Here is a 21,741-nt window from a genome sequence, read left to right as displayed (position 1 = left end):
CACACCATAAACCATTTAATGTACAGGTGTTCAGTCTGTGGGCCACTAGATATACTGTAGCTATAGTACAGGAGTTGAAACTCTGTGGGACATAGGATACACGGTCACTACAAGTCCCAGCATACCCATGGCCCACAGATTGAAGTCCCTGTCATAGAAAACTACACATTTTGTTTTAATACTCACCGAAAGAAATGTCGATAAATAGTCCGGAAAATTCGCAGCGCAGCTCCGATCACTCGAACAGCAACGACGGAATATTCTTTCGTGCTGAACGTGGCTTGAAACACAGTGATTGGATGAGCGCAGGAATCTCCGCCCCACTCACGTGCTTCGCGTCACACAGACACGGGACATCGAGGAGCCATGTCGGAGGGTCTGGCGCCACCGCATATGGGGGAGGCCAGTACAGCACCTTTGTTTTCCAATTCAGCACTGATAACAACAGATAAAGAAATCGCTGAGAGACAGGACAACAAGGAGAAAAAAGTGACGCGCGCATCCGCCATGTCATCTGCAGAGGTGGAACTGATGGTCAAAATGCTGGATAGAAGGGACTACGATTGTTCGAGAAAAACATACCCCAAGACAAATTATAGAAAAGAAATTATTATGCAGCGTGTATGCAAGGAGATAAAGGAGAAGTTTGGGAAAAGAAGGTCCAAATACCAGCTACAAAAACGGTGGTCGGACCTGAAGCACAAGGAGCAGGCCAAGCTCAAGAAAATTCGTGGAATTATTAAAAGAAGTGAGTCCAATGCCCTAGGTGGCTTTATTAATATACTGTCTTGATCCATTACATTTTGTGTGTTTTGCTGACATGTTGCTTGTTTTTACTCAGAGGAAATCCAATCCAGGAGAAGACATGAGGAAGGCAGAGACAGGGCCTCCAACCTGAAAATAAAGAAGGAGAGTACAACAGGTAAGGTTTTGTACCAGCACACCAACAGAACAACACATGTTTTATACACACAACAAGGGGTAGTAATATGTCACTTTACCTTGTCACTATAGATGATATCCAGGCTGCGCAGCCGATGGAAGGGACCACAGAGGGCCACCAAGTGATTGCGATCACCAGCAGTGTAGATGGTGAGTGTATACTGCAAATCATCTTTATGGGATAGTGACGTATCATTTGTGGAAAGGTAAACATTTCTTTATCTGTACTTATTATAGATATCATCGAGATTTCAGATGTCAGTGCAGAGGGGGAGAAGAACACACCATCACCTGACACGTCCAGCGACGAAAGCACAATGCAAGAAAACATGACACAAGTCCATAAATGTCTACAAGAACTAAGCGGGAAAGTCCATACCGTAGCCCAAAAAATTACAAAATCCAAAAAGGCGTAGCAGTAGTACACTCTTTATATGAAAAAATTTATAACGGTTTGCTTTATAAAGTCAAAAAATAGTTTGTGTACTTTATTTTACTTTTTTCTCCTTCTTGTTTATTTGGAGGCCAGCAGCATGCACCTTAAAATGGTGCATGTCATGGCAAGCAGTCCCACGGCAGCAATGCATCACATGTGAGCAGGCCGGGATGTTCCCATGTGATGCGTTGCTGCCGTGGGACCGCTTTCCACTACATACACCACCATGTTCAAATGTGTTTTTATGTTTTTTGGGTGGGTGGGCTTTCCTGCTACACCTTCACACGTGGCACTTATGTCATGGCAAGCAGTCCCACGGCAGCAATGCATCACATGTGAGCAGGCCGGGATGTTCCCATGTGATGCGTTGCTGCCGTGGGACCGCTTTCCACTACATACACCACCATGTTCAAATGTGTTTTTATGTTTTTTGGGTGGGTGGGCTTTCCTGCTACACCTTCACACGTGGCACTTATGTCATGGCAAGCAGTCCCACGGCAGCAATGCATCACATGTGAGCAGGCCGGGATGTTCCCATGTGATGCGTTGCTGCCGTGGGACCGCTTTCCACTACATACACCACCATGTTCAAATGTGTTTTTATGTTTTTTGGGTGGGTGGGCGTTCCTGCTACACCTTCACGCAAGCACCTGTATGTGATACTCTGGTCAGGTCCGACCACCCAAATAAACAAAGTGTTCACAGTATTTTTTGTCAGTATTTCTTAATAAATGTTAAGTGTTTATGCAGAACAATGAACATCACATATCTATCTATCTATCTATCTATCTATCTTCTATAACTATATCTGTCAGGAATGCACACACAACGATTATTTATTTCAAAAGGAATGCACACACAACGAATATTCTTTAACAGCATGGCGCGGAAAGTACGGGGGAGAAGACTTCCTGTTGTTTACATGCTGCGCTGATGGAGGGATGACGCAGCTAGTCAACACCCACATGGGCGTGCTGCTTTTGGGAGGAATGATCGCAGGAACGGGCTACATATCGATCGAACGTGCGTACACATGTCACTTTTCTTTCGATATGGAGCCGTCCTGTCGGAAGAATATTAAGCAGCAAAGAACCTGCGACCGACCGACCGTGGACGGCCAAGAGCGTTTTTGGCCGTTTATCGATCGGGACAGCGTACACATATATACAATCGAACGGCCGTTATGTCCGCAGATCGGAAGAACGGCCCGACGATTGTACATATGTGTACCCAGCTTAAGGCAGAAGCTGATTGGCTGAGACTTTATCACTCATAATTTTATGTATTTTAAGTTTTAATAAATATTCCCCTTAGCATTGACAAGACACCAATTACTATTAACTCTTAAGTGAGATAGGAATACTTGCTTTGTTATGTCAGCAAGCGGATTTCACACTGTTATACTAATTATTATGAAGAGGAAGCCTGTCTAATGTGGTACACAATAGGAAATTATATACCTACATTTTAACATATATCACAAATAGCCATGCTTGTCAGCTATATATATATATATATATATATATATATATATATATATATATAAATTACTGTAATTTAGACTTCTAACTTCCACACCTCTGCAGTGCCTGACAAGAGTTCACTCACCCTTATATCCATGATAAGAATTTTGCTGCTGGCTAAAAATTGTCAGCACAGAATCAGGAGATACAGCCACTTGGTTTTTCCAAACATCTTGTGTATAAAAGTCCACAGTATGTGCCCCGGAGATCCCTGCTGTTGTTTCTAAAAACTGCAGTAAGCTCCTCATAGATTTGTTTATTTTATCTGAGCTTGGGACAGGCAACTCAGCAAACATCTCTCTAAAAAAAAAGAAAAACAGTAAGTGAATAAAATATATTACAGAAACAGAAGACTAATGTCATCTCAATTAGTAAGTAAGGAAATGTAAGGTCTTGAACAGGTTACAATATGGTTGTCAATCTCCCCCAAAAATGTGTGCATACTGAAAAAATGGGCATGCTGCTATATCATTTGTATTATTTAACATTCAGCTGCAAATAAACCCTAAAATTATACGTTTCTTCTATACATGTTTACATAGCAATCTCCATTTATTATGGCTCATGGACTATTCATACATACATACTTACGCTCTATAACCACACCTAAACCATAAATATTTGTTGTTTTCTTTGAATTGTACTAAATGTTTTGGTTGTGTGTTGCTGCCTTGTCACTGGTCTGGGAACAGCACGAAATGCAGCATACAGTACATAAGCAATACATAAGCAGCTGCCCGCACAGTGGTACACTACACACGTTTGTGCAGCTTCCTTAGTTCCTTCCTAGATGCAGCTCAATGACGTAACACGTGACACCGAAATCACGTGACACAAAGCTTAAAGCAAACAGCGAAAGGGAGACGGAGATACTGACAGACTGGCAGGCAGCAGAGGGAACTGGAAGGGGATATAAGACACAGTGCATACAGCCTGCTAGTGGAATAAAAATACACAGTAGTATGATTTTTGTTATGATTTTTCTTATTGTAGATTACACTATATTTCATAATGGGGTATTGTTTTTATTTATTTTTTGACTAGCTGCAGTGTTTTATGACCATTTTACAAGCTGGACTGAACTATATTTCTTTTTACATGAACTTTGATATAAAAAATAAAAAATATGTATTTAACAATAAAGAGCAAAATAAAGTTATCCCGCTGCAAGCCTAATCCTTAACAGGTGATAAAGTGGAGAGTTATGGAGTAAAAAAGTACCGGCAGCTAATCAGCTCCAAACTGTTATTTCTTAAACCCAGTCTGCAACATGGCAGTTGGGAGCTTATAGTGATTGGTACTTTATTATATGTCTACCTGGCTGTGGAGAGGCGGTGTATTTGGGTATACAGCATCAACCAAAAACTCCCTTTGACAGCCGGACTACTAGTATAGATATACTGGGTCACACGTCACACACAGTACAGTGCAGCGCCGCCTCGCCCCCATCTACTGCTACTACTATTGTATTACTCATGTACGCCGAGTGACGTCATCAGTCCCGGACACGCCGCCGCATGTAGTAGCTGTAGTCCTGCTGTGCGGCCGGGTGCAGTAAGATGGCTGACTCCAGCGTTAGAAGGGGAGCCCGGGGGTCCTACGGGAGAGGGGCCGTTAGTAATAGGGGACGGGAAGGGAGAGGGGGCGGCGGCCATAAGGCCCCCGTTAGAGGCGGTGGCAGAGGACATCCGATGATGGGCAGGGGAGGGATGAGAGGTGGCCGGGGCTTCCCGGCGCAGGGTGGCAGTAGGAGGCCGGGCTCGGAGAGTCAGCGCTTTGGAAACACGAAGCAGAGATGGAGGCCGGGACCGCAGCAGAAGGTGTTCGCAGGGAGTGCGGGGGAAGGTGAGGGAGGGGACCTGGTATATGCTGCTTGCAGGGCATAATGTACCTTTGTAACAAATGTAGTAGTCCCTTCTCGGCTTTGATGTTCAGTTGTCAATATTAAGATGTTAACATATATGGGTCGATCCCATTAAGTGTGAGAAGTTGTGTGGGCAGTTGCAAAAGTGTTTAAATCAGAGTTGCCTACCCTCCCGCATAGGCAACTCTGATTTAAATGCTGTTGCAATTGCATCTCACATACACCATAGTTGCCTACCTTCCTGCATTCTGCAGGAGACTCCCTGAAATAGCAGCAATCTCCCTCATTAGTCTAGCAATCGCCCTCATTTCACCTAGCCCACATTACACTGTTAAATTTTGGGGGGAAAAAGGAATGAGAGAGAGATACATTTACATTGAATCACCAGTACCATTTCCCAGCACATTACCAAGTATAGTAGCTCTTCCTAACTGCTGTGGGGCTCATCTACATTTGGATATAAGTCATTTTAAAATATTCCTCTTAGATGTAGCAGTAAACAGCCACGCTTCTAGGTGCCATGTTCACAATCTCTTTTCACAATCTCTCCATATATGGAACTAGACACGCCCTTTGGGTGGAGCATGACACGCCTCCTCAATGGGACGCTGTGAAAAATTCTACTTCCAACTATAATCTCCCTGAAACTAGTTTTCAAAAGTAGGCAAGTATGACATACACCCTTCACACCTTCTTATTGAATCCTCCCGGTCTCTCAAAAATTCCCATCATCCTCCCGGTTCTTTGATACTCAGCTGAAACTTCAGACTGCAAGTGTGAATCACAAAGTGCTGGGATCAGGCCCTACAAGCACTACAGGGTACCTCAGGATGTGCCTGCTGCTGTCCCATGAAATTCCGGCCACCGCAGCTATGCAGTGGGAATGGCAGTGGAAGCAGCAGCAGTGTATGAGCGGGTATTCGGCAGCGCTAAGACACATGGGCAGGTGTTGATCTGATCTGAAACTAGATGCAAGAGGCTCATATGTAGCAGCCCACTACCCATCCTTGGCACACCTGTAAGTGCTGCAGATGGGGTGCAGGCTTATGTGGAGGTCTTGGGGTTGTGCAACGTAGCCATAGACCCCAGCATCTGCCATATTGGTGCTACTAGGTCATACTGCTGGGGAATGGTCCAGACGTGCACATAGCACCAAGTAGGGCCAACAGGGCACTAGACACACCCTTGGAGTGGAACATGACACCCCCCTTAACATCTATAATCTCCCTGAAACGGCGTTTTAAATGTAGGCAACCCTGGTTTAAATGTCAGCAATCACACCCATTTTCACACCCTGATTTTAGCCTGTTTCCTCACAAAATTGCTCCTTGCCCTGTGGGGCAGTGAGTACTTTTGTGTGAATTCTTGCCACCAAATTAATCACAGTAGGACTCTCCCCATATAGTACAGTGACAGATTAAGGCAGTGGTTCCCAATCTTTTTAGAAGCTCGGGGCCCTAGATTCTAAGGATTATTTTTCAAGGCACCCCTTGACCAGAATATTCTTATTCAGAAATTTAGAGGAAATAAAATTTGTAAATTGTTTTTCTATGTCATACTTAAATTTAATTATGTGGTGAGGGGCAATATTTGTTTCTGTTTATCCACATATTTTATGACTGGTAGCCACCAGCACTGGTTTTGCCTATTATAATGACCATAAATAATTTGAATTGGTCCTGGACCGCCAACCCCAGGCACCCCAGGGTGCATAGGCACACAGTTTGGGAACCACTGGATTAAGTGCATAACTTGAATTCAATAATATTTCATGATTTTAACTATTTAGTTCAAATCACATTGGGCATAGGGTGGCCAATCCCGGGATCGGGATCGGCGGGATCCTGGGATTTGGCCCCAAAATGTCCGGGATTTCAATCCCGGGATTGGAGTATCCAATCCCGGGATTTCGGGATTAAACTGCGCACGCGCAGTCTAATGCCGGGCAGCTTCTGAGCACCCGCTCAGAAGCTGCCCGGCTGTTCCCGACCCCGGCGTGCGGCCTGCGCAGCGTGACCTCTGACTGTCACGCTGCGCAGGCCACAGCAGCCTATCACAGGTGACTGCTTCCGGCCGCACTGACCTCCCCTCCTGCAAGCTTCACCGTCCGCAGCGCTATGTGCCCCACTCCAGCCCGCCTATGTAAGGTAATCTGCGGGGCTGCAGCAGGCACCCCCCGCAACGCTGCTCTGTCCGCCCGCTTGCCCGCCCATGTCGATAACCGCCCACCCCCCATGTCGATGCCCGCCCGCCCACCCCCCCATGTCGATGCCCGCCCACCCCCCCATGTCGATGCCCGCCCGCCCCTTGTCGATGCCCGCCCGCCTGACCATGTCCACCCCCCCCCCCTGCCATGTCGATTAAATGGGTGGACAGGGCATGTTTTTCTTTTAGGGATGCCAATCCCGGGATCCCGAGAATCCCGGGATTGAGCATTTTTCAATCCCGAAATCTGGGATTGAAAAAATGCCCCGGGATTGGCATCCCTAATTGGGCAGTATTCAATGCCGCTCGCCGAAGCCGGCGAGGGGGTTAAACAGCGAGGATCACAGAAAACCAGCGAGGCTTGCTGTTTAACCTCCTCACCGGCCACTCGCCCTATTCAACATTCCTTCTCGCTCAAAAAATGGAGCGAGGGGGAATTGGCGTATGAGGGGGGTGAGTTGAATACTGACAGGGCGAGCGGTGACAGCAAGCAGGAAGCCCTGCTTGCTGTCACCGCTCACCCACGGCATTGAATAGACCCCATTGTGTCTTGTTCAAATTGCTGTTTATTTTACATTGTGATGTGTTGTCCATATTGAAAGGCAAAAAAGTATGTGCAGACAGGTATTTTTGTACTACATCGCATTGTCTAGTTCAAATCACACTCTTTGTCAGGAATCGCATGCTATATAGTTTATATAGCACATTGTATAATGCTGAAATCGCACCTAGCACCTGCAAGAACGTTGTAGCACTGCATTAACTTTTATATTTCAATGACAAGAATTTTGCTGCTGGCTAAAAATCGATTTTTTTTTTTTTTTTTCAAAATTATTTTTACAAGAGGCTCGAACAGTGGAAATTGCATAAAATCTTTTTAAACATTGGCAACCCTGGTCACAGTTGTTCTTAAATAATTTGGCCTTGGTGACTTAGCTTTATAATATAACTTAATGTATGTCTGCTTTCAATTGTATTCTCCTATAGGACAAGGCTTTGCTTTATGGCGAAAACAAAAAGTTCAGTTTGAGTATAAGAAGTTATTAAGAAAGCAAAAGAAGACCAGTGTTCCTAAAGAAGTATTGTACACGGACACCTATCCTGAACATCTCAAACATCTCTACTTGGCTGAAGAAGAGAAACTGAGAAAAGAAGAAGAAGAAAAAAGAAAGCAAAAAACAGATTCACAGCCCTCTCTGTCTTCAGAGGAGGATACAGAACTAACGTAAGATTAAAAAAAAATATACGTTTTTTATGCCTTGTGTATGGTAAATATTGGAGTAAAGCACTTAAATGTTACCTATTCATAATAATTCAAGTCAGATGCTTTGTCTATACCAGTGGTTCTCAACCTCGGTCCTCAAGTACCCCCAACAGTGCATGTTTTCCGGGTCACCTGGCAGATGCACAGGTGCACTCATTACTCAATTTAAAAGATCCACGCGTGGAGAAAATTATTTCAGCAACCTTTTAATTTCTTCTCTCAAAACCACAACAATGAAAAGGCTCAATAACAGGAACATGCTCCAGCGACCAGTACAGAGCTGGTTGCGGGAGCGCACTCCTAGCAATATTTCCCTGAAAAATAATAGGGGACCATTTAACCAGCAATTTTGGCTAGTATGACCCCATGCATACAAGGCTTAGGAATTATTGTGTGTATTTTAAAACATAACACATTGTCATAATTTAAGTGCAATCTTGAGAAATACAGTGCAGGTTAATTAGGCAATTTGATAGAAAGGTTGACATAGCAATGGACGGCACATGAGAATGTCAAAGTTTTTTGGAATTGTGTTTTTTTTTGGGCAGGGGGTGATTTTTTTTTCCCACTAACTTGCAGTCCATGCGCTGAAATATACAAATTGACATCCCTAAAAAATATGAAAATCTCCTGATGACCTTTCAATTGTAGACTTGGACACCGTCGACCATTTTTACCATAACCAAAAGGAAAAAATTAACCCAGGGCCCATGCTGCTGTGAAGAGCGGTACACCGTACAAAGGTATTAAAAAGCCACAGCCCTGCAGTCATATTTAAAATCATTGACTGTGATTGTCATTGCAAAACGCAGACCAATACTCAATAATACATATAAAATATTAATCTGACTATGTGGTAGTTCAGCAGTAGAGTATCAAATAAGCTTGATAAACACAGATGGTAAAAAATTTAATTTGTCCTTACTAGTCAGGTTGTTTTTTGATTGAATTCAGTTTAGAATGCTTATTAAACACCTATTTAACAAAATTATTCCAAAATATGTTTTTTTTATTACTTTATAAATTTTCAGTGCAAACATTGATGTTTGTATCAGCCAAAGATGTTCTGGAAAACACCATTTAACAATTTCCTATTGGCTAGGTGAGTGAACTAGGGAACAAATGGTCTGGAAGCTTCTGAAATGGTCTCATTAGGGGCATGATTCAAGTCTGGACTGTGTTGCGTGTCGCAAAATTCAAAGTACTTATGTTCGGTACTTTGTGCATTCGCCAGACACGTTTTGCGTATGTGCAGCACAGGTCCTGCATTGTTGGACTCGCTATGGTTGCAGACAGTCAGTGGTTAACAGTTTGTTGCCCTGTGGCGCTTTAAGAGGGGAGGCTACATCTATTTCCTAAAACGTAGGCATTTTGTTAGGGTTTTGGAGAAATACTGAGGCCAGGATCTCAATCAGATGGAGATTTCCTGGCCTTTTTGTATTAAATACGGCGGTTCTGCTTGCATGGCCCCATGGGTGTGGGGTGCTCTTCATAACGAGCTGATCTTAGTTAATTATATTCAAAACTAAATTTGGAAGGGCTTTTAACCCTTTGAGTGCCAACGTTCCTGTGAGAGAAGCTCAAAAGATCTGCTAAAAATACCAGTGTCACTCACAGCGAATGTTCTCTTTTTGGTGCAATATTTAACTAACCTTCAATTAATTGACATAACTGATTTATTTATTTATTTATTTATTTATTTATTTATTGATGCTAAAAAGAACATTCGCTGTGAGCAATGCTGGTGTTTTTAGCAGATATTTTGAGCATCTCTCACAACAATGTTGGCACTCATAAGTCGCTACTCATTTTGAGATTAATCTATATTTCTTGCACTAATCCAAAACCATAAGGCTGATATGGTCAAATTGTGCCTATAAACTCAGCAAGGTGAATAAAAAGAGGGGTTGACACCATGCGCTGCTAGTGGATAAGGATGGTTACCTTGCTGAATAGAAATGAAGACTGGACACACTGTATAATTTATGAAAAGCAACATGCAAATATACAATTTAATAAAAAACATATAGACAAAAATACATATATTGCACTAGTAGCAAAGCAATGATTATTAAAACAGCTACAAACAGCACCCGCCTGCCGCCCCAAGCTGCACTGTTTCCCCGCGGGCCTTTCACTTTTCGGCAACAGCCATTTACAGCACCCGCCTGCCACTCCAAGCCGCTACGACTCCCTTTCGGCAAATCATCCTCCGACTACAGCCGGTAATAACACCTGACAGCCGCTCTAACACCGCTTTACCATCTTGGGCGCAAGGCAACCAAACATTGCTCACTGGACAGGGTGGAGCACCTCATACATCGGGCTCCCCTGCAAACCAGGACTTTGAAAACAACTAAAAGGGTGAGATATTATTAAAATATCTTATAACATGCTGTATGTATTTGCACTGACGGGCCCAGGGATCCTTCTGCGTGGACTGAATCCATGCTAATATGGGCCAGGTGTAACCGCACCCTATACTTTGAACCTTAGTACCCTAAGACATTCTGAGAACTATTGCACATTGGTGCTTTAAATCAACTTGGCTAAACTCCAAGTGCAGTTGCACAGGATAAACATAGATTCACGTAGTAGTACACAAACGTGCATATTTTAATAATCATTGCTTTGCTACTAGTGCAATACAGGTTGAGTATCCCTTATCCAAAATGCTCGGGACCAGAAGAATTTTGGATAACGGATTATTCCGTATTTCGGAATATTTTAATATTTCAATGATGTATTTTGAAGTATCTTGCATGTATGCTGTATAAACACATAATATACACACAAATATATTTTATTACCACATAAAATACACACACATATATTTTATTTGTTCAAAAAACAAGGTTTCAAAACGTGAATCAAAATGTGTGTACTATCTCAGCACTGAATTTGAATGCCAAGCAATCATTTTCTTGTACATATATAGTGCCAGTTACATATCATGTCCCCAGTGATGCTGTTACAAATGTCCCCAGTGAGTTTTTAGCAAAACAATTTTTTTTTTTCACTTTCTGGAATGTCTGGTTTTCGGAATAATTCGGATAACGGATATTCGGATACGGGATACTCGACCTATGTATTTTTGTCTATATGTTTTTATTAAATTATATATTTGCATGTTGCTTTTCATAAATTTATAATTATACATTGTGTCCAGTCTTCATTTCTATTCAGCAAGGTAACCATCCTTATCCACTAGCAGCGCATGGTGTCAACCCCTCTTTTTCCCTATTTGCTGTAATTTTTGTGTGGGTATCGGCAAAGCCCACCAGAACACCTGCAGCAGCAGTGGATAAATATTGCTAAACCATTTGAGTTTAAAATTTACCACCACATTTGAGCGCCGTTTGTTTTGCAGTTCTGATAGGTGGCTCTTCTAGACACCATCATTCTACAAACCCCAACCTTTTTTCCAAGGTGAATAAAATGTTTGCTTTTTAGTGAACAACTTTTTAAAAATAATTAATCCAATTTCTATAATGTGTACACTAATATATAGTGAATACTTATAAATCTCCAATCTGAGCGGTGGATCACCTATAGTCTACATCAATTCCTAAAGGAGAAATATAAATGTTCTCATTTCATTCATTTATTGGTGCACCAATTAGTTATTTTTGGCATCTAAATTCATTCCAACAAGTGAGTTGTCCTATGAGTTTTTTATGTTACTGCCTGAGCCTTGTAACTGTAACAGCATATGGTGTATTGCGTTACTTATTCTCCGCTGCGGGAGAACAAATGCTTTGATCCAGTTCCCAAATTCTCCTCCTTGTCCAGAGGGATTCCTCTTCAGTTTATCTGCTGCTGTTTGTCCTGGGGTGCGGCGGTGTTTAGACTACACAGAACTTCTGGTTACTGTGCACCGCTGGACTCACTGCAAAGAGCCTCCTGTATTTCTGCACCACCAGACTTTGATGCTGTCCTGTAGCACAATGGCAATATGGGATCTCCTGTCCCTTAATATTCCTCCTTTGGCAGTTTAATATATGAGCAAGCCTCCAAACTTTCAAGTGTTCCCTGAAAACTCACCTCTTTAGGCAAGCCTATCATATTTAAGTTCCACACACACAACCCTCTGAGGCACTTATGTATTATATAGCTTTTCTTCTGGACTTGCAACTTTGTGGGACTGCTATTACTGGTGCCTGTCCTTGTGTTTCCCTCCTAAATCCCTATAGATTGTAAGCTTGCTGCAGGGCCATCCTACCTCCAAGTCTGTCTGTTACCCAGATTGTTTTATCCCTGTCTACAATTGTAAAGCGCAACAGAATCTGCTGCGCTATATAAGAAACTTTAAATATATAAATACAATAAATGAGACTGGTACTTGTGTATTTTGGCGGCGCCCATCGCATACCATAACATATATGCGATGCGACGCGATATCGTGCCATAGTGTACGATGGCATACAATTTTCAAATTGTATGCCATTGTACATGGCATACAATGCCATACGATGCGATGCGATTAAACATTGTATAAGCACCCTAATGGGTGCTTATGCAATGTTAAGCACCCTAATGGGTGCTTACAATGTTAAATGCACCCCCACGCCACCCCCCCACTATAAACGTGAACCCGAAGCATGGCGAGCGCAGCGGTACGCGTCCTACGACCTTTTCATACCCCCACTATCCATGTCGGCGTGGAGTTGAGAATAGAAAGTGTGGCGAGCGGACGCGGATACCTTCACAGGTATCCGCGTCCCCTGGCGGGCTTCACAGGTGTCCGCGTGGCGAGGGGACGCGGACACCTGTGAAGCCCACGCTTCGGGCTCGGTGGCTCGCTGCGCTCGCCACACTTTCTATTCTCAACTCCACGCCGACGTGGATAGTGGGGGTATGAAAAGGTCGTAGGACGCGTACCGCCGCCCCTCGCGGGCTCGCCACGCTTCTGGTTCACGTTTATAGTGGGAGGGTGGCGTGGGGTTGCATTTAACATTGTAAGGACCCATTAGGGTGCTCAAAAGCACCCTTTAGGGTGCTTATACGATTTTTCATCGTATAGGGGGCAAAAATCGCATCGGGTACATGGCATGCGATGCGTTCATCGAACGATGCTGAAATCGGGCGCCGCCAAAATACACAAGTACCATGAGACTTCCTGGCTTCATGGTAGAAGCTGTGGAAGCATTTAGTAACTATTTGGAGTCTGATGGTTTCGGTTTCTGATTTGGGGCAATGTCTTTGTTTATCACTGACCAAACGAGTGTGCCTAACTTTGGCAACAGGCAGAAGTTAATGGAAATTATCTTATTTGAAATCAGTAGCACATATTCGTTGTTTTTTTTTTTCTTGCAATAAAATTTGTTCCATCTGTATTCCTCTTTCTTGTAATCCCCTTTCAGCTGCTGATAAATAACAGGTTCTATGCCCCACATATTACTATAATAATTACCATTTTACGGCCACTATTTATTCCTTACCTATATGGGGGAATTCAAGTGTTTTGTGCACCGGCGACTGACAGATGGCGCCCAATGAAGCAAGTGTGGTGTTGCTCTTGTTTGGATGTTCATTCCTGCTGACATTACGGTTATGTTTTTCCATCATTTTGAGGGGCAGGTGACTAGTACGAATTAGTCCCCGAAGACAGCCCTAAGACTGCAATTAATGTAAAATATTGCATCAGGCAGCAAAGCCTAAAGCTGGTTACACATCTACAGATTTATCTGTCCAATTTATCTGATGGGGGAAAAAAATCGGGTAATTTGTGGGAGCATGTAAGAAAATAAACATTTGCACCCAAATGCTGGAAAGTGATTGGACTTACCCTATATGTCTGAATGACCACTGTCTGTTTTCCAGTGTTTAGGAGCGTATGTTCGCTTCTCATTTGCTCCCATACATTACCAGATTATTATTTTTTTTTTGTATGCATTGTTATCTGATGGCTCTTAATGTCCATACACGTTGGACGATTATGCCCAGCGTGTATGGACAGCGATGACCTCTGCCATCGCTGGGCGGGGAAGCCGCTCCGTGAATACACACTGAGTCTCTTTCCCCCTGCCCAGTGCTGAATAGAGCAGCGCTATACAAAGCTGTTCACAAAGCCGCTCATTTGCTGGTAATACAGATGAGCGGTTTCCCACATCACTGCTAATCGCCGGGCCGTACACATTGGGGGGCTTTGAGCTGAAAGCCGCTCAAACTTTGTGTTTTGAGCGGCTTTCAGCTCAAAATCACCCAGTGTCTATGGGCCTTTAGTATTTTTATATACAGCTTTTGAGTTGGCTGCAATGAAGATATGATGTCAGTGGTGTCACTCATGGCCCTCCAGCTGTTGTGGAACTACATGTCCCAGCATGCCCTGCCACAGATTTTGGAATCCATTATATAAAATCTGTGGCAGGGCATGCTGGGATGTGTAGTTCCACAACAGCTGAAGGGCCATGAGTTTGACACCACTGTACTTTGTGAATAATAAATTATGCTTCTACAGGTTGCGTATCCCTTATACAAAATACTCGGGACCAGAAGAATTTTGGATAACGGATTATTCAATGTTTCAGAATATTTTTATAATTCAATGATGCATCTTGAGGTATCTTGCATTTATGTTGTATAAACACATAAAACACACAAATGTATTTTATTTGTACATAAAACAAGGTTTCAAAACATGAAAAAAGTTTGTGTACTATCTCAGGCACTGAATTTAAATACCAAGCAATCATTTTCTTTCACATACTTAGTGCAAGCTGTCCCCAGTAGTGCTTTTAGCAAAAAAATATATCTATTTTCACTTTCTGCAATGTATGGTTTTCAAAATAATGTGGATAAGGGATACTCAACCTGTATTACGTGAAATTTAAGTCAGAGGTTCCTGGCCTCAAGGTTTTAAGCATATCTATGCTTGTTCACAGGTGACTTAGTACAAAATTGATTTTGTCAAAATTGGTATGCAAATTGCCAAGCAAACATTTTTATCCATCATAATGACCTGTAATGTTTACCTCCTATATAGGAATTTTTTTTTTTTTTTGCACAACATTTATTTCAATGTATATAACAAATGTGAGCTGCGCTGGTATTTTTAGTGGATATTTTTTGTGTGTCTTATAGAGATGTTGGCACTCAGAGTTAAAACCTGCACTGTTGGCTTTGAGAACCTATGTACTAAGCCAGTGGTTCCCAACCCTGGTCCTCAAGTACCCACAACGGTGCACCCAGCAGGTGCACAGATTATTCAGGCATATTTTAAAAGATCCACAGGTGGAGCTAATTATATCACTTGTGATTCTGTGTGGAGACCTGCAAAACATGCACTGTTGGGGGTACTTCAGGACCGGGGTTGGGAACCACTGTACTCAGCTATACATTCTGCTTATTTCTTTTTATGCAAAACTGCCTGAATATGTAATTGTATAATTTACATTTCCCTGTTTATTTTTCTTCTAGCTCACCACACCTCACAAATTCTAGCGATGACCAACCTTGTGAAAGGTAATTTGTATGTCCATGTCCTGACTTGTAACAGTGACAAACCACTCCGCTCCATTCATAGTTTTAGAAATATCCAACTTGACCATGTCTGCACAGGGTGGACATTGCCAAATATATTTGATTTTAAAAAATGCAAATTGCTTGGCTGCTAATCATTGAAAATGTTGGAAAGAACCCCTGCTCCCTAAATCTACTGTATACCTTCTTTTATTCCAGTCTGTGTCAGAGTACTATAGGATTATGTCACAAGCTGACAATAATGCATAGCACCCAGAATGATGTAATTAGAAAATAAAGCAACCCAGTGTATGTATTCCCTTCTTTCAAATGAAAGGTTGGCTTTCAGTCCTAAACTTTGGACATGATCCTTTGGTCCTCTAGTCCAGTGGTTCTCAACCTCGGTCCTCAGGGACCACCAACTGTGCATGTTTTCCAGGTCACCTCACAGATAGACAGGTGCACTAATTACTCACTGGCACTGTGATTCTGTGTGGAGACCTGGAAAACGGGCATTGTTGGGGGGTCCTTGAGGACCGAGGTTGAGAACCACTGCTCTAGACCAGTGGTTCTCAAATTCAGTCCTCAGGACCACACAGAGTTCATGTTTTGCAGGTGCACTCATTACTGACTGAAACATTTTAAAAGATCCACAGGTGGAGCTAATTATTTCACTTGGTTTTATGTGGAGACATGGAAAACATGCACTGTGTGGGATCCTTAGGACTGAATTTGAGAATTTGTGCTCTAGGCTAGAGACTGGTTGGACCGAATAAGCATTCCTTTTACCCTCAAAGATGTATTTTTCCAGTTACAATTGCAGATGCTTTGTAAGTCTAGATTTCTGAAGGTCATGCATTGCTTTACTTTTATTGTATTTCATTTTTCATTTACTACTTCTTGTAGATTGCAACAGCATACCAACTCTAGTAAGGATCAACCTTGTGAAAGGTAATTGTGTTTTTCATTCCATTTAACAAAGGCAAACCAAGTTTCATTGCTCAGCAAGCAAAATAAAATATATTTCTATAATTATTATTATAATTACATTTTACCATTCTGACATATCGGCATTTGCGCTAACTGATAAGCCAGGTCGCTGATGTTCTTCAGGGGGCTTTGGTGGAGGCATCACTAAACCGGTGTCCAGCAACACGGCAACCTTACCTGGGTAAAAAGAAGGGTTTTACACGTTGCTGGGCATTGTGAATGTTTAACCTGGGTCGAGTAACCCGGGTGCAGGCAGCAGCGACACCTTCATTCTGGAGCGATGAGGATGTAAGGTAGCTGCTGCAGGCCCTGGGTGACTAAGAATCACTGGCTGAATCCATCAGCAGTACAGCAGAAACGATCATGAAGTCAGCACTGTGTGCTATGATGTGCTCTGTCAGCCATGATTTCTACACTACTCAGAGCATTCCCCAGCCCATCCTTTTGTTTCATGCGAAACATCATAAATGTGAGCCAAAAAAGTACATTTAAAGTCACATCACAATTGTTTTACATAGGTGACCCAGGTTGTTCGATATGGCACCAAAATGCACCAATCCGGGAATAACCCGGGTCTAAAAAGTGCTAAATAATACCCCTTTCACATTGCAAATGCTGTGTTCGTCCTGGGAGCAACTTGGCATTTGCAAACGATTAGCTCCCACAGCGATCTGACAATAACCGGGGAAGCTGTCTTTACAAAGGGGGCAGGGGAGGTGTCATCACTTGCAGCGGACACTGCCTCCTCCCTATAGTGTGAATGGGACCTGGGTCACTTGACTTCTTTCACAGAGCCTTCAGAGTAATTATTACTGGGCAACACAACCCAGGTTATGTTACCGCTAATAACATTAAAAAAAGGGGGGGTTAGATTTAGGCGGCGGGGTATGGGGGTTAAGTACTAACAGTTAAGGAGAGTTAGACTGTGAGTGAGAGGTTTGGGGTTAGGCTGCGGGGAGGGATGGTTAGAGGGGCAGGGGAAAAGTAAGTATACTTACCTGACCCCTGTTGGAATTCCCTGCTTTACAGTGCCCACATCAGAATTCTGAACACCTGCGTTTCCCCCTGAATCGGGTTTTAGTTCACAAATGTATCAATGCACTTAACCCTTCAGCCCACCATCAAGGGGCCACATTTTACTGCAAGTCCTACTCTAGTAAGTTTACCATGGTGAGCGCTGAGCCCTCTGTTTATTTATTTGAGAAATATGTTCACAAATGGGGGTGTGGGGTATCTGGAAGGAAGAAAATAACCTTTCTTCCAAGGTGGCCTTTGTTGCAGTCTCACTGCAAGGAGCCTGGTTGGGACAAGATGAGACTATGTAGAGGGGATAGTACCCGGATCTATAGTGGTGGGAGTCTGATCGTTGTACTCGTGCAAGAACCTTATCTGCATCATCAGAAAATAAAGCGTGTCTCGCCACATTGACCTTTACCAAAATATGCATTGGGTGGCTCTGTTGAGCCCGGAGTTCCTTCATTCTTTCTTCAGTTGGTACAGTAATTGGAAATTTGTTTTTTAATTTCTTGATATTATATTGGCTAACTGGACAAAGGTATGTTAATTGCTAGTGCAATTTGAGAGTTTTCTGCTGGGGGGGGGGGGGGGGGGGGGTTACACAGGATATGTGCCTTTTTTAAACTGTATTAAATCATTATTTCATTTATTTAGTAGTTTTATAGCAGATGTAATGATTATTTGTAAACCTACAATTTTGTTAACCGGGTATTGTAGTTTATCCACAGTGCATGTTATGTTTTCACTATATGAAATCCTGAAAACAATTTGTAAGTAAAATATTGTTTATTTTAAAGGAAAGATTAGTGTTTTGTGTTTTCACTTTTTGCTTTTTTTTTTTTGCTATTCCTCCTTTTTAGATTGAAAAAGTCTACAAAGGATAACGAGGACCAATCTTCCGAAAGGTAATTTCTTTGCGTACATACAGTAATTATTTGTAACAAACAAAGGGAACCGTGTTTTGTGGTGCATATCCCCTCCCCCTTCGACAATTTTGGATTTGTTTAGAGTTTGTAACCAAATCAAAAAAAGCAACCAATCTTTTTTCTTTTTCTTCTTTTGTTTCTTTTAAATTGTTATGTTTTGGAGGTTTTTTTTGTCTAAAAATGTTCAATATTTTTTTTTTTTTTTTTTTTATCTATAGACCTAACAAGAAATCTAAAAAAACATCATATCGGAAGGCAAAAGAAGAATATGAAAGAGTGCAACTTGAACGTGCAAAAAAAAGAGAAGTAAGGCTGTTGAACATTTCTGTGCATTAGTTTGAGTTACTTCTGTGCGTCTTGTTTGTCACTGGTGTGTGACACTATTTGTATTCATGCAGGGCTGTTTCACTGCTGATCGCATAAGCTGGTATCAGGAAACTGCACAGGACCTGTTCTGGACATGTGCATAAGTCCTGTGATAACATTTCCTAAAATACGAACACTGCTGCCTGATTGACAGAGGCGTTCACGGGAAGGGATGAGGCTGGAGTGGGCAAGCATTTGGGATAATGGGGGCACATCCTAAGGACAATGGCTGCGTAGCTTTCACAGTTTCCTTATACTTACTGGGTTACCTGCCACTGTGAGTCTCATGTGCAAAGCTGCTGTGAGCAGTAGGACATACAGTATATGAACCATGCTGAATCAAGCCCTATGTACTGGAATATATAATGCATGCTCTAAAGTAATTTGTATCCCCCCCCCCTCCCCCAAAGGAAAGGGGGTCTTCAAAGCAATTACCACATATTTTTTCACTGATGTGTGCAGGCTTAGGTTGAAGGGTTGTGTGGCAGCATGCCCTTCAGGACATAGACTACCTGCCCCTCATTACTTCTCATCCCCAGACATACAATAAACGGGATGCAGTTAAAATCCCGGCGGTCGGGATCCCGGCGTTCAGAATCCCGACCGCCGAAATCCCGACACATTCTCCCTCCAGGGGTGTCCACGACACCCCTGGAGGGAGAATAAATTAGTGTGCCGAGCATAGCGAGCGCAGCGAGCCCGCAAGGGGGGGCGATCCACTCCCCCCCCCCCCCCCCCCCCCCCTTGTCGGCATTTCGGCTGTCGGGATTCCGGCGTCGGGATTCTGAACGCCGGGATTCAGTACTGAATCCCAATAAACACCCCTACCTGCTTCTCTCCCCCCTTGACATGAACTAAAACAGAACCTCCTACCCCCGATATAAATACAAATTTATGTTGAATACATGGGAAGTATGGATTATATACCCATCGGTTTACTAATCCTGTATAGAAACTGTTAATAAACCCTATACCTTGTCTATTAGGGGCCATCCCAAAACGTTGTTTCATGTTTAGGGGGGTATTCAATGTCAGGGGCACGGCTGTCGAGCAAGCTCGACAGCCATGACCCTGTCCCGTTCTCGCTTTGCTCGACTGGAGCTCGGCGGTCGGGATTTAATGTCCCGAGCGGCGAGAAGGGGGCATGGCTGCGAGTTGAGGACGGAAATAGACGAGATCCGGCCGGGAGCTCGCCTATTTCCTGTTTTTCTCGGCAGAACGAGCCCGACAGCTTGTAATGTCGGGCTCGTTCGGTGGAGAAACCCTGTTCAATGCTGTCGGGGAAGACAGCAATGAATAGGGCCCCGCAGCCATCTCCCCCATCGGGAGATGGCTGCGGGAGCACGACAAGGAATGAATACCCCCCTTAATCTATAGCTGCTTTTTTTTTTTTTTCTCCATCTCATCATGGGTATGTCCGACCACTCAACAGGCTCATTAGTGTCCATGAGTCTCCTACAGGGAAAAAGTGGAATATTATGACTACGTTAAGTGCTAAAATGACTATTTAGTTTTTTGCTTACAATAATACTAATTATTTTGTGTTACTGCAGAAGATAACTATAATTTTTCCATCCTACTCCATTAGGCAGCTGAAGCTCTATTACTAGGTTTGGTCAGTGCACTAATTGCATCTGGGACGGGTCAAAAAGTTGAATTTTCAGTTAGAAAAGCTCTTGCAGAAGTACCCTTTTCCCCACTTACGAACCTTCTAGCCAACAAAGCATTTTTACATATGTATGTATGTAAAACGTAACTTTGTAATGCTTTTGGAGGCTCCTTTTATCTTTTGTGTATTGTTTGCTTTTGGTTGCTGGGCTAACATCAGCTTAATCCATGTTGTGCTGATAAGTACACTTTGCTTTTTCTTTGTGACACGGGCCCATTAAGCAATAAATTGTTTTCTTCAGTCCTTATCATCTGCTTTTTTTTTGTACTGTAGGAGGCCGAGAACAACAGGAAGAAAAGGGAAGAAGCGCTAAAACTCTACAAGCAGAAAAAAATGGAAGCATATAAAATTTTAAGTACAAAAACAAGAAAAGGACAGCCAAACTTTAATGTCCAAATGGAATACTTGCTGAAAAAAATACAGGACCAATCATAGTATATGTCCTGTGTTTGTCTTTAAAGTGTCTGTTATGTTACCAGTCACACTGCATCCTTTTCCTCTGTGAGGTTTTTTGCGACACATTTTTACGCCCATGTGAGACTTTGCCAGGGAAGAAATAGTTGAAAAATTAAACACTTGATTTTCTTTTATTTGTTTTACTTGGATTTTTTTGAAGTGATAATCAAACTTGTTGAATTGGCAGCAACAAATTGCTATTTGTGTAAATAAAAAAAATCCCCTGCTAAATAGTTACTGGAAATAACTACACATAGTTGAAAATATAAAAAAAAGGTATATGCAAATGTGATTACACTTCTATAATGGACGGTGTAATGGTTAGCATTACTGCCTCACAGCACTGAGGTCATGGGTTTGATTCCCACCATGGCCCTAACTGCGGAGTTTGTATATTCTCCCCATGTTTGCGTGGGTTTCCTCCGGTTTCCTCCCACAATCCAAAAATATACTGGTAGGTCAATTGGCTTCCAACAAAAATTAACCCTAGAAAGTGTGCATGTACATGTAGTAGGGAATATAGATTGTAAGCTCCACTGGGGCAGGGACTGATGTGAATGTTCAACTATACTCTGTAAGCGCTGCAGAATATGTGTGTGCTATATAAGAAACTGTTAATAAA

The 21,741-nt window shown here is 42.7% G+C and overlaps 2 protein-coding genes across 5 annotated transcripts in view; one reads left to right on the top strand and one right to left on the bottom strand.

Annotated features, from left to right (window-relative positions):
* The window catches only part of METTL25 (methyltransferase like 25), a 203,552-nt gene extending 198,651 nt beyond the window's left edge, over positions 1-4,901 (bottom strand). Inside the window, exons 1-2 of one of the 4 annotated variants that reach the window (XM_083182338.1) lie at positions 4,793-4,901; positions 2,987-3,201 (exon numbers count right to left, since the gene is read on the bottom strand). In XM_083182338.1, the coding sequence (XP_083038464.1) occupies positions 2,987-3,197 (211 nt within the window). In that variant the 5' untranslated portion in view covers positions 3,198-3,201; positions 4,793-4,901. Of the gene's footprint in view, positions 1-2,986; positions 3,202-3,492; positions 3,678-4,218; positions 4,355-4,792 lie in introns of those variants that run through there. The other 3 variants (XM_083182339.1, XM_083182336.1, XM_083182337.1) reach the window with 3 other exon arrangements.
* On the top strand, positions 4,243-21,253 carry CCDC59 (coiled-coil domain containing 59). The gene is made up of 7 exons (XM_083182340.1): positions 4,243-4,746; positions 7,958-8,195; positions 15,654-15,698; positions 16,602-16,646; positions 18,563-18,607; positions 18,847-18,934; positions 20,937-21,253. The coding sequence occupies exons 1-7, from the start codon at positions 4,461-4,463 to the stop codon at positions 21,096-21,098; spliced, it is 909 nt and encodes a 302-aa protein (XP_083038466.1). The 5' UTR covers positions 4,243-4,460; the 3' UTR covers positions 21,099-21,253.
* The last annotated feature ends 488 nt before the right edge of the window (positions 21,254-21,741 follow it).

Source organism: Crinia signifera, chromosome 4 (genome assembly GCF_055691185.1).
Source record: "Crinia signifera chromosome 4, ASM5569118v1, whole genome shotgun sequence".
Taxonomy (NCBI): domain Eukaryota; kingdom Metazoa; phylum Chordata; class Amphibia; order Anura; family Myobatrachidae; genus Crinia; species Crinia signifera.
This window is presented reverse-complemented; position numbering and strand designations above follow the sequence as displayed.

What these genes read in the sequence shown, in the direction of transcription:
- CCDC59 (XM_083182340.1), top strand. Translation starts at nt 4,461, where the DNA reads ATGGCTGACTCCAGCGTTAGAAGGGGAGCCCGGGGGTCCTACGGGAGA. An exon ending in GATGACCAACCTTGTGAAAG is followed by an intron (nt 15,699 to 16,601) that starts GTAATTTGTATG and finishes TACTTCTTGTAG; the next exon opens with ATTGCAACAGCATACCAACT. An exon ending in GAGGACCAATCTTCCGAAAG is followed by an intron (nt 18,608 to 18,846) that starts GTAATTTCTTTG and finishes TTTTATCTATAG; the next exon opens with ACCTAACAAGAAATCTAAAA.